Here is a 13,027-nt window from a genome sequence, read left to right as displayed (position 1 = left end):
ACTGCAGTTTACGGTGCTGTTAAATAGATTTTAATATGTAGTACTCTCACTGATATAAATAGGATGGACAAAATAGAAAAACCTCTTGGTACGACACACGTTCAGGCTCCACTTTACAATCAGACCCATTATAGAGGCTTTATGAATGGTTTATAGCTAGTTTATTAATTAGCTTGTTAACACTTTATAAATCATTTATAAGCTGTTATAACACATTAGATAATAAGGCCAACTGTGACCTGTTGCTTGCCAAATAGTGAGCCCACACGTCTCTGTACTGTTCAGCCTCATATCTAATTAGTTCTCCATCATCAGCATTTGTAGCTGCTGCTTCATCAGGGCTGTGTCCTCATTAGTTTTAGTCAGGTGAACTTAACTGAACCACTTTTAGTGCACTGTTTCTCCATCAGAAGTCTATATGTACTGTGGAGGTGTTGTGAGACAGCTTATTAGACACTGAATATGGAAGATACAATCAATCACAGTTTAGGACAATGGAATAAAAGTATTATTTAATTCTGAGTATTTCCAAAAGGACAAAAGAAAACAACACAAACAACAAAGATGTTAAAGAAAACATATTTAAGGCTTTACAAGTTTTTACTGTTTTATTTCTTTACTGTTCTTCCATGAAATAAATCAATATAGTGTCCAATGATTATTTTTAATTGTTGTATGTGTGGTTTCTTTTAAGTCCATTTTCATTGGTGGACGTAGAATTTTCCATGTAAAATAAATAAAATATGTACAAAATATGTTGATTTTTTTCTTAATGGATAGTTGAACCAGTCAACATCTTAAAAAAAATCCCATTTCTAACTTTTTTTTTTACTAGTTTTCAAATGCTTTATTATTCAAAACATTTTCAATTTCATCTTATTAAAACTTATCATGATTATTAAAATCGAAAACTGAAAATTGATTAACTTCTGAAATAAGATACATAGTAAAATATGAACAATACATATAAATAAAATGAATACAATCAAAGGAAATAGATGCGCCATATAGATAAGGATGATGAAACCAAAATAATAAATCCCATTTCTGACAAAAATCATCTTCAAACGTACCGAGTGAAGTAAAAACCCCCACTTTGAGATTTTCAGTGGCAAAACCAAAGTATTTTTCACTAAAAGGAAAATACAGGAACATATTAGCCTTAAACCTTATGGAGAAAACATAGAGTCGAGGGTTTCAAATATTTGGGTATGTGGTTCAACAAAACTCTTACTTGGGCAACTCATATTAGGAAAATTGTTGAAACATGCAAAAAAAAAATTGCTTAATAAAGAAAGAAAATTGTATATTGGGTTAATCAGACCAGTTCAAGACTAATGCTGCTTAAATGATCATTAGGCAAAAACATTGTTAAAGAAGTTGGATACAATTCAGTATCAGGCCTTGAGACTCAATGCCAGGATCAGCTTTGCAGGTGGAAAGAGAAAAGAGAAAACTTTATATAAGATCGAAGTTAGCAGACACATAGAGGGACATTATTCGGATTATTTTAAGATATACACTGATGCCTCAAAGACAGCTAATAATAGAATAGGGACTGCATTTATCATGGATCTAGATGTAATGTCAAACAAAAGAATCCGCAGTATTTACAGGGGAACTGTTGGCCATTCTTCTAGCTGGATCTTAGCTCTCTCAGCTGAAAAACATCAAATGAAGCAAAGCACTAATAGGTTTGGATTCTCATAGTGCACATACCAGTGTCAAGAATATACAGTCAGAAGAAAGACAAGATATTGTTCTGTCAAACAATCTTCAGAATGATCAAACCAGGGCGTAGTGTGAAATTCATCTGGGTTCCAGCTCATACAGGGGTGGACGGAAACAAACTGGCAGACAGATATGCAAAAGATGCAACTAAAAAAAATCAAGAGTAGATGGCAGTAAAAGTCAAAAGTATAATCAAATCAGAAATGGTGAAGAAATGGCAAGAAGAATGGAACAGGGAAGCCAGACATTACTATTATAGACATTACTACGATAGCCAAAGGAAAGTTGGAGAAATGAGAGAAAGCTGGCATACATGGCACTGAGTATTGCAATTCACAGGAAACCATAGAACATGCCAGTGTTTATTGTCCTCAATATCAGCAGGAAAGACGGGTTCTTAAACACAAATTGCAAAAAGAGCATATCAAACTTGAATCAAAACTATTGTTACAATTGAATTCAGGGCACGTGGGGTATTGAGCTATATTCACAGTTTGGGAAAAGACTGGACTCAGCAGAAGAATAAAGTATAATTGTTTGGAATCATTCGGACCCACACTCCATTTCAGAAGGTGGCGGTAACGCACCTAAAAGATGTCTGCCAACCGCCATTAACATCAGAAGAAGAAGAAGTAGCGCGTACCGAGTGACGTAAGGACGCAATGTTGCTGTACGTCTCTTCCTCACTACTCTGCTAGTAGTTAGCATGTGCACCTATAAAGCTTGAACGTAATTAATAGTTTACATTGTCAGTAAATTCACGTTCAGACCTTCGGCAGCGCCATGAGCACCTTATGGATGGGGAACGTGAGTAGTTTACAACTTTTTAACCGCGGGAAAATAACGTAGTGTTGCCACCGCGTTAGCTTTGCTAACACAAGCCCAGTGCGGCGTATGAATGGAGTACAGTTCAAAACTGCTAAGAGTAAACTAGCGCTTTAATACGGCCGTGTTCGTCGATGTCGAGCGGTTGAAAGATTGCTGTTTGTTTCTGGTTATTAAGCACACCGGTGATGCTACATGTAGCACTCCACACAAGCCAAGGCACCAGGTTTTCAGTTGGTTATCACTCCTGTTCTCTGCGGTGGGTGAGATAGTCCCAAACAGAGACTCATGTCGTGGAGTCTGCTGTAAACCGCACCAGGTTCTTCTCCCATCTAAACCCCGTCAGACTGGGTCTACATCAAACCCCGCTGCGCAACATTCACACTGTAAACACTTTCAACTTTGTGAAATATTCATTCTATATATTTTTAATGCTGGGGTTGTATTTTTCCATTGCCAATACAACTTTCTTCCAATACAACTTTTTCAATGCCATTGTTATCTTTTTCAGCTCAGGTTTTTGTTTTCAATGCCAAATTTTATTACCTATGTCAAAATGTTACTGGGACAAGAAAAGCATTAAGACCATATCAGCCCCTTTTTTAGATTTGTGAAACCTTCATGGTTTTAGTTTGAGTTTATAAATGTGTGTTCCGTTGCTCTGCAGCTGGAGTCCTACATGGATGAGAAGTTCATCACCAGAGCCTTTTCCACCATGGGCGAGCAGGTGGTCAATGTGCGGATCATACGCAACAAGATGACGGGGTGAGAGCAAAATCCACAAGCAGCTGTCCATTTTGCAGTTATGTTACTCTTATTTTAAAAAGTGTGTCATCACCCAGGGGTGCTCTGGGCTACTGTTTTGTGGAGATGACAGATGAGGCCACGGCTGAGAGGTGTCTCCGCAAAATCAATGGAAAAGCTTTACCAGGAGCCACTCCGGTATGAGGAGCATTGTTGATTCACGGTTGCCACCTTTTTTTTTTTCTTGTCATGGTTGATGAAGGTTAAATGTCTCTTTCGCACAGCCCACAAGATTCAAGTTAAACCGAGCCACCTTTGGGAAACAGGAGAGTGGGTGAGTCCAAATAGAGAAGCAGGGTGTGACTTCATTACTCCTCCTGTCACTGACACATCATATATCTTCTTGTTTGTCTTGTTTTAAATGTATGCTTTTGATTTTATTACTTTTATTCTTTGTTTTTAATGTGAAGCAATGTGTAACTGTTTTGCCATATAAATAAAGGTACATTTATTATTTTAAATAAACTCCTGACTTTAATGGTAAAAACCCACAAGCTGTGTTTTGCGCTCTTGTTCCCAGTCAGATGTATTCTCTGTTTGTGGGAGATCTAACTCCAGAGGTGGATGATGGGATGCTTTATGAGTTCTTCTACAACCGCTACCCTTCCTGTCGTGGTGGAAAAGTGGTACTGGACAGCATGGGCAACTCCAAGTGAGTATTAACATGCCATCACACAATGTGGAGGAAATATTTGAAAATATATCGGTACAGATTCTTGGCCTTCATTAGGTTTTGGGCCAATTTCTGCCCTGCTGACCCACATTTCACTGCTTTGCTTACTGTACATTTTACCTTGGCATAATAATTATATAATATACAAAGTATATATATTCTATACATATACTGTATATATATTATTTAAAAAAACATCAAACGTAAAATACAAAAATCGAATTATACAGAACGAAAATATAAATGCAACACTTTTGTTTTTGTTCCCATTTTTCATGAGCTGAAACAAGAGCTAAGATTTTTTTTTCACACACACACACACACACACACACACACACACACACACACACACACACACACACACACACACACACTTCCTCCTGGAAGGTGTGTCATATCCAGACAGTCCAGATGTGACCTCAGCTGGTCACAGTGAAATGCCTCTTTAAAATGTGCGGTTTTATCACACAAAACAGTCCCACAGATGTTTCATGTTGTGAGGTAACAGGTAGCTGAGTGTCCACCAGAGTTGTTTCCCATGAAATGAACACTCATTTCTCCATCGTAAAACTTCTTCAGAGTTGTTTCGGAGAGTGTGGCTGTAAATCCAACCAGCCTCTCACTCACCAGACGTGTCAGGAGGAGCGGTCCAACAACCTGATCAACTCTGTTCAAAGATGTGTCACTGCAGGAGGCAGATGTTGCTCACACCAGATACTGATTCGTTTTCTGATCCACGACCCCTCCCTCTCAAAAAAAAAAAGAAAAAAGCACATCTGTAGCCCAGGTCACACAGTTCAGTTCCTAATAAATATCTATTTTTCAAAATAAAACTGCACATTTTAAAGTGGCCTTTTATTGTGAGCAGCCCGGGTCACACCTGCGCAGTAATCTGTCTTTGCTGTTCCTCGTTCAAAGTCAATTTTCTGTAGCAAACCAACTGCAGAGTAGACAATGTGCTTCCTGTTTACACCGGCTCACACATGCTCAGTGTACATGAATGGTCGTGTGTATGTGTTTTCAGGTGTGATAGTCTGGATGGAGATCGAAATGAAAATGAAAACGTAGTTGTGAGGACGCAGTCTAACACAGATTTAAACACATTAGTGAGGACAATTTGAGAAGTGTGTGTATAAAAACAAAAGTGTTGTGTTTTATATTTTTGTTCATTGTATATGTAACTAAGAAAAAACAACTGAAACATAAAATATGACAATATAATCATATTATTGTAACGGATATGGATATGGGCCACTGTCCTGTAGTGCTAGGCTGCACGCCTTTAAGACGACAGAGGACAGGTCATGGGACATGGAGGGGGGAAAAGGCTGTGATTCATTGCAGCATTAGAGATGCTGCAAGATCAAACTCAGTTTTTGTTTTTGTTGCTGTGTCTCTCGCTGTAGGGGCTGTGGCTTCGTTCAGTTCCCAGATGAGCGGCTGCAGAAGCGGGCGTTAGAGGAGTGTCAGGGTGCCATGGGACTGGGCAGTAAACCTCTGAGACTCAGCCTGGCTGCTAACAAGTGAGTTCTTCTCAAAGGCTTTTGCTCCTTTTGGCAGAAAGCTGATTCATCTGTGCGCGGAGCACCAGCCCGATGATTAGTGGAGGTCAGCAGTGTGTCTGTTTCTCCTTTGTGAGTTTAAGGAACCGGCAGCAGCAGCAGCAGCAGCAGCAGCAGCACTCAGACAGGTCATGGCAGCCCAGCTCAGGATACAGAAACAGCTATGACCAGTACAACCAGTACCAGCAGCAGGCGTACCCCGGGTATTACCCCTCCTGGGGCTACGACCAGACCGGAGGAGGGTATGGCTACAACTACCAGCAGTATGATTACACACAGTATCCTCCCCCACAGGTGAGCTCTCTCTGTTACACAGCCAGTGTTGACACCCGTCAGTCAGTCATTGTTAACTGACATGAAGTGTTTTTTCTTTTTAGGAGAGTGAAGCCGCTCAGGAGGACGATGGACTTGAAGGTTGGTGTTGGGAGTTGGGGCTGAAAGTGAAGTGAAAGAATGTTGTTTATTGACGTGTGTATCAATTAGATCTTTGATTGTTTGGTCTGCTCCCATGGTGATTACTTCCGATTGTTTCTTTGAGTTCAGTTATGTGTTTGGTACAGTTTGTATTAGGCAGTGAGAACAATGTGATTTAAACTCTGATAATATAATCTGCTACAGCAAACAACCCCCCCAAAATAAAGGATTTATGGTCTTAGAATAAAAGCTTAAAGGAACAGTTCAACATTTTGCTCTCACAGAGAGAGATGTTCAGATGAGTATCTACCCTGATTGCCATACATGCAAACCTCTGCGCACATCTGTACGTCTGTGAAGCTCTTACTAACCATCCGTCCCTGTGTCGTAGATCCCAGTCCAGAGCTGGATGTGGTGGAGGCCAACAGGAAGTTCATGGAGGTCAGTGAGGAACTGTATGATGCTCTGATCGAGTGTCACTGGCAGCCAGCAGAGTTCTCTATAGAACAGGAAGATATGACATCCAGCCTACCAGAACCCATTTATTGCTGAGACTCCACACATTTTCCTCTGGACCCCCCCCCCCCCCCCTGTTTCCTGAGATGTTGACAGTGTGGATTATTTTTGTAAGGACACATGGTAACAGACCTTATTCATGTGTATAAACCAGTGGAAATGCAAATCTGTGTACACACATTTCTGAGTTACAACAAATAAATATTTTTGATTTTTTTTGAATCTACAAAACATGTTGAATGGACTATAGGTTCAAGTGAGAAATCTTTTTTTTCCAACATTGTCTCAAAATGTTAAAAATCAAATCTTAAAAACTGAACTAAACCAAAAACTGGCAGCACCCACCACCACACAACCGACTGACCTCACACAGGTTTGTGTCGGTGTTGAATAGTATTTGTAATGCTACACAAATACAAACAGTATTTGTCATTAAAGCCCCCATATGTAGAGAGATGTAGATTATTCTGTTTTCTGTCTCATCCTGTCTCTGTTGATGCCGAGTCCGTCCATGTGTTATTTTGTTTCCAGGGTTCAGTAAACGCCTGGTTTAACATACATCTGGAGCTGTTGTCATGGCAACGAGTACTTAAACCCAAACAGGAAAAAGGTTTTTCGAAAGTTACATTAACTATTTTTTTTTTAATATGAAAACATTAAATATGGAAAAAATAATGAAAATCTGTTTCATTTAAATCTCCATCCAGTTTAAAGGTAGATGTCCATGTGTAGCGTGATTATAGATCAGGTCTAGGTTCTATATTAATACTGTGAAAGTATCAAAGCCTCAGACGCCTGCACTATGAAGCAAGTTCAGCAAACCGGGGATAAGGTTTTTGGATTCTAAAACCACAGATATATCTTCTTATGGATCAACACTTCAAATAAAACACAGGAGAAGAGGAAAATGATGAGCTCTTAATGTGCCCAAACCTATTAAGTATAAATGACATATACACTCCCCTCCAAAACAATAAATAGCACTGAATGTCTACGCTCAGTTTCAGATTTGGGTTTTGCATGTGCAGACTGCATTTATAGTTTGAGGTGTAACCAACATGAAAACCAGAGAGCTGTCTATGGGTGAAGCTGAGAGAAGATGGAAAATCAATCAGAGCCATTGCACAAACATTGGCCATAGTCAGTGCAACTGAAGAAGAAAGGAACCACTGGACACTATGACCCTGAACATCAGAGTAAATCTACTACAGAATGACTTCATCCACCTTATGGAGTGGTCCAGTCAGAGCCCAGACCTTCATCCAGTAGAGATGCTGAAGAGAAACATGTAAAGCAGACATCCTGAGTATCTGTCTGACTGAAGCAGAAGAAGAATGCTCCAAGCTTCAACCAGCACTGTGAATGTTTAATGGCTGTGTTCAATAAAGACACAAAATAGTAGAATTGTTTGTGCTGTATTAGTTTAGAGATGGTGTGTTTGCCTGTTTGTGACTTAGATGAAGATCAGATCACATTTTATGACAAGTCAGTGCAGAAAACATGATGTTACTGGGATAAACCGGAAGCTTGGAAATAAGAATCAAAGTAACTTGTATAACAACGCATCCAAAATAAACTGTTCATCTTATTATCATTTGGTTGTATCCCAATGAGCTCCTCTTACAAGTGACCGGTAATGGATTTCCAAACTGCTAGTAGTGCTGATCAATGCTGTTCATTTTATCACATGAATTCCAACTGTGTCAAGTTTTTATTCCTCTGCGCCGGTGACAGTCAGAGCCGCCATATTGTTTTCAGGCTGTTAGTCTGTCCCATTCACGATATCTCAGTAACCACTTGACGGAACTTCTTCAAATTTGGCACAAACATTCACTAGGACTCATTGTTGAACTGATTAGATTTTGGTGGCTAAGGGTCAAAGTTCAAGTTCGTTGTAACCTCACAAACCTCTTTTTAGCCATTACTCAAGTCTTCACAGCAATAATGACAAAATGTCAGGCAAATGGTTCATATTTTCTATGACTCCGGATAAACAGAGCTGTAATATGAAACCAGTCTGAGTGGTGGAGGGATACAACAGTGAGGCGGCTATTCTACACAGTCCAAATCCAAGTGTCTGAGCAGAAAAGGTTTCATCCCAGGTGAGTTGTATTCAGGAAGAAAACTGCGAAACAATAGTTAATAAGCTTGTTATAGAAGCAGCACCTTATTCAGATACATCACAGTATTAACTCCTCCTAAATTACTCTTTAAACATCTCTCCTGATTACAATGAAAAACAGCGGCTCTGCTCTATATTTCCTTTAGCATGTATTCAGAAACTGAGCCTTAAAACCAGCTGTCAGGACTTAGAACTTTGTGATGTCACAACAAAGCAGTCACCACTCTCAGCCACGCCCCAAGCCCCGCCCACCTGGACCCACCATCCAACCTTGCAGTATTTGGTTTCAGTGAGTGTTTACCTGAAATCTGCTTTATTTTTATTGGATCAGTCAGAAAATAGTCAACCAATCAGAAGAGAGGCTCAGAGCCTCTTCTCTTCTGATTGGCTCACTGACCTGTTGTTGCTATAGCATCTTATCCTGGTTTACCCTATATGAAATGTGTGTGAAACAGTTCGTCAAGTGTCAATCAAACCAAATCACCATGAGGTGTGGGAGCGAATAGGAACTCTGTCCTCTGTCTTTTCACTTGTCTTCCACCAGGTGGAGACAGGTAGCCACGCCTCTCTCCTCTGACCCTGGTATTAGATGTATGGTGGCTGTAGCTCTGTACTAAATGTACTTTCAGTTTACGCCACTGAGTTTGGTTCAAAACATTTCAGACTCGCCTGGGGAACGGAGACACCCCGTTCACCATGTTGCTGGCTTTTGTGGACCCGTGACTGCTTTTATTTTGAAAAACAGGGTGTATAGCGAGGCGGAGGTGTGAGCTGCTGCTCACTTGAGTGTGCTGGTCCATGGAAGCGGCTGCAGACGGAGCACAGCGCGGAACAGGGCTGGGCTGTGCTGGGCTGAGGAGTCCTCTCCCGCCGGACATGCTGGGTTAGCGGGCTTAACCGGGTCAACATCTGGGCTGTGCACGGTCCGGAAGACTGGTCATCCCGCACGATCAGGATGTTGTGCGTCGGCAAACTATGAACAAGCTGCAACAGGATCCAAGAAATACAGGCAAGTTTCCAGAAGTGAGCAGCCGCTGGACTTTGGACTGTGAGGCTGGAGGACTGTGGGGGAGAGACTGGGGTTTGTTACAGAGCAGGTAGAGAGCTGCAGCTGCTGTGGACTGTCACAAGTGACGGTGTGTGTGTGTGTGGTGTGTGTGGTGTGTTTGTCGGTGTGGAATGCAGCAGCGCGGTCAGACTCTCCTGTCTGTCTCTAACCTCCATACAGAACACACAATTTTAGGGGAGATAATCCGGCGCGGCTCGGCTCGGCTCGGCTCGGCAGTCCGTCGTTAAGGTAAAGATAACCGCTTTGTTTACTGTCGATTGAAGAAGCCATATGCGGATTTTTCTGCTCAGCTTCATTCACAATAACCGCGGTGCGCTGCTGTTGCCTGTGCATCACAGAGAGCGTTGCGCACGGCTCCAGCCCCCCCCCCCCCCACACACACACACACACACCCTGCTGTGAGGGGATCACACGGCATCATCCCCGAGCACTGTGTCTGCTCCCGTCATGAAGCGCAACTTGTGGCTTCTCAGGAGTGACTTGGCTCCGGTCCAGCTTCCTCCTCTGGCTCAAGAGATGCAGATGAGCACAATGGTGGCTCTGTGACACAGTGGACGCACGCTGCCCGTGTCAGGCATCACCTCAGTGGGGCCGGAATCAAAGCGCGTTCCGGCGGACGCTGCTCTCTGTAATGACACATCGCCGTAGCCTGGGTGTCTGAGCATCCTCTGGATCAGATGTGTGTTTACACTCAGCTGCAGCCTCCACCGACAGAAACTTGTGTCAGAGCTGGTGAATGCAGTCCGCTGTGAATCCGTGGTCATGTTTTTGTGTCACTGCAGTCATAATCCAAAAGGATATAATATACCGGTTACTGGTTAAACTGCGCCTCTCAGCTCAGGTTTCAGATTCAAAAACAAAGCAACATGTAATGAAATGAGCCAGACATGTTAGACAAGCATTGTGTAATATCAGCCGTTTACTGCCTTTGTCTAAATAACACACAGTGTGTGATTTAGAGATTGATTAACTAATTAACCAATTGTTTCAGCAAAATTATTGAATAAGGTATTATTAAAGGACAAGTGAATGTGATTCCTACCAAGAAACAGTAGCTTTGCTGGGCACGATTCAGTTTGGGTTCGAATGATACTGACATGCTGTATACACCCCCACCCAGCAAGTAGAAACTGGACATGCAGGAAGCTCCAAGTGGATGTTAAAAGTCCATATAGTCTAAAGGTCTCTGTCCATGTGTTGTTTGATTATAAAGCAGGTCTAGCTTTTATATTAATACTGTGAAAGTATCAAAAACCTCAGTCCACAGAGAAATGCACACAGCCTGTATTCAGAAACTGAGCCTTAAAACCAGCCGTCAGGACTTCTGTAACTTTGTGATGTCACAACAAAGAAGTAACTGCTCTCAGCCACACCCCAAGCCCCGCCCACCTGGACCCACCATCCAAAATTGCAGGACTTGGTTTCTCTCAGTGTTTACCTGAAATCTGCTATATTTTTTATTGGATCACTCAGAAAACGGTCACCCAATCAGAGGAGAGGCTCAGAGCCTCCTCTCTTCTGATTGGCTCACAGACCTGTTGTTGCTAGAGCTCCAGAGAGAAGCCTCAGAGAGGAGAATTAAAACTACATTGAGATGGTTTTTTGGCTCTTAAAACCACAAATGTAGCTTCTTATGGATCATGTAATATATGAACCTTTAGGGAATCCTGTTAGATTTTAAACTTATTTAATTCAAATGTGAAAATGAATTCTTTAGCTTGACATGCTAGTTTTTTTCAGGAATTTTAACCAAGTCTCATGGTCCTCATCAGCAGATGGAGAATGCTCAGTTCTTGTGGAGACATCTCAGTTGTCATCACGTAACCAGGGGTAACGATGTGTTTAAAGTTTAAAACTCTTACATTGTCCCAAACGCAGAGCTGAGAAACTAATGCATGTCCTCTTTATCATCCTCAACCACTGCATTTTCTTTGTACCAAGACTTTACCAGTGCAAGCTGAAAATATTCAATATGTGCAGATTAGTTTCTCAGAATGAAAATCTCCCACAGATAGTTACAGCTGCCGTGTCAGACATGTTAAGTCATTGGATGCTCGGGTTCTTAAGCTTGTTTAACTTAAAGCTGCATCAGTAGATTCTTTTGGCTGCAGCCAGTGCCAACTGACATTTGCCAGACAATCACTGGGCTGGCACTTAAAGACACACAAACACTCACACTCCCATTCATTTAGAGTTGCCAGTGAGGCAGGAAAACAGAGCACCCAGACAACAACATGCACCCAGAGCCTTCTTGCTGTGAGGGGAAGGTGCTGACCGCTGCACCACTGAGCTGCTGGATGTTAACATTGTGGCTGTAAAACCAAAACAACGAGCTGAAGAGTCTGAAGAGTATTTGTCACTCAAAGAGTAGTGGGTTTGTCGATTTACTTTAAAAATACTGATTCATATTAATTACTTGATTGAAGCTCCATATTTTCCTCCTTTTATTTGAAGTGTTGATCCATAAGAAGATATATTTGTGGTTTTAAGAACCAAAAACCATCAGTGTAGTTTTACATCTCCTCTCTCAGCCTTCTCTCTGGAGCTCTAGTAACAACAGGTCAGTGAGCCAATCAGAACAGAGGAGGCTCTGAGCCTCTCTTCTGATCTGGGCGGGGCTTGGGGTGTGGCTGAAAGCAGTGACTTCTTTGTTGTGACATCACAAAGTTCCAGATGTCCTGACGGCTGGTTTTAAGGCTCAGGTTCTGAATACAGGCTGTGTGCATTTCTCTGTGGACTGAGGCTTTGATACTTTCACAGTATTAATATAGAAGCTAGACCTGATCTATAATCAAACAACACATGGACAGAGACCTTTAGACTATATGGAGCTTTAAGTATCAAGACATTGATGCACACTTATGTTTTGGGGAGTTTGGCGTATTTTGTTTTTAGGTTGAATAAGAATCTTTCTTTTGTCTTTTTATGGGGAATGATCTGTTATCATATAGATAGATAGATAGATAGATAGATAGATAGATAGATAGATAGATAGATAGATACATAGATAGGTAGATAGGTAGATAGATAGATACATAGATAGGTAGATAGGTAGATAGACATATTAATCTGAAATATAGCAGATGTGATAAATAAAAGCCCAGGTGAGCAGTCTGTTCTGTATGGAAGCTGAGAAAGGCCATACTTGCAAATATTTTTTATCTGGTTATCCCAAGATAACGAGCTTTTATCAGGAGAAAGTGATTTTTGTTATCCTGAGATAACAAGAGAATTATACTTTAGTAAAGTTGGAAAGATAGTCTCAGATTCTAACTCCCCGGTTCAACAACTCATAGCGGAAACATTGTAAT

The 13,027-nt window shown here is 41.3% G+C and overlaps 2 protein-coding genes across 6 annotated transcripts in view; both read left to right on the top strand.

Moving 5' to 3' along the window:
• The first annotated feature begins 2,377 nt into the window (after positions 1 to 2,377).
• On the top strand, positions 2,378 to 6,745 carry LOC130183654 (tRNA selenocysteine 1-associated protein 1-like). 3 transcript variants are annotated; one of them, XM_056399257.1, is made up of 9 exons: positions 2,378 to 2,538; positions 3,224 to 3,321; positions 3,384 to 3,498; positions 3,585 to 3,634; positions 3,881 to 4,012; positions 5,440 to 5,556; positions 5,679 to 5,889; positions 5,973 to 6,009; positions 6,401 to 6,745. In XM_056399257.1, the coding sequence occupies exons 1-9, from the start codon at positions 2,515 to 2,517 to the stop codon at positions 6,559 to 6,561; spliced, it is 945 nt and encodes a 314-aa protein (XP_056255232.1). In that variant the 5' UTR covers positions 2,378 to 2,514; the 3' UTR covers positions 6,562 to 6,745. The 3 variants fall into 3 exon arrangements, with proteins under 3 accessions (XP_056255232.1, XP_056255231.1, XP_056255233.1); XM_056399256.1 differs by having other exon boundaries at positions 2,379 to 2,538; positions 5,673 to 5,889; XM_056399258.1 differs by having other exon boundaries at positions 2,380 to 2,538; positions 3,399 to 3,498; positions 5,673 to 5,889.
• Positions 6,746 to 8,270: 1,525 nt separating this feature from the next.
• tmem200b (transmembrane protein 200B) overlaps positions 8,271 to 13,027 on the top strand; it is a 102,710-nt gene continuing 97,953 nt past the window's right edge. For 2 of the 3 annotated variants that reach the window (XR_008829870.1, XM_056399253.1), the window contains exon 1: positions 8,271 to 9,656. The gene's annotated coding sequence lies outside the window, so the exon portion shown is untranslated. The other variant, XM_056399254.1, reaches the window with a different exon arrangement.

This window comes from Seriola aureovittata, chromosome 16, assembly GCF_021018895.1.
Source record: "Seriola aureovittata isolate HTS-2021-v1 ecotype China chromosome 16, ASM2101889v1, whole genome shotgun sequence".
In the NCBI taxonomy this organism is placed as follows: Eukaryota; Metazoa; Chordata; class Actinopteri; order Carangiformes; family Carangidae; genus Seriola; species Seriola aureovittata.
This window is presented reverse-complemented; position numbering and strand designations above follow the sequence as displayed.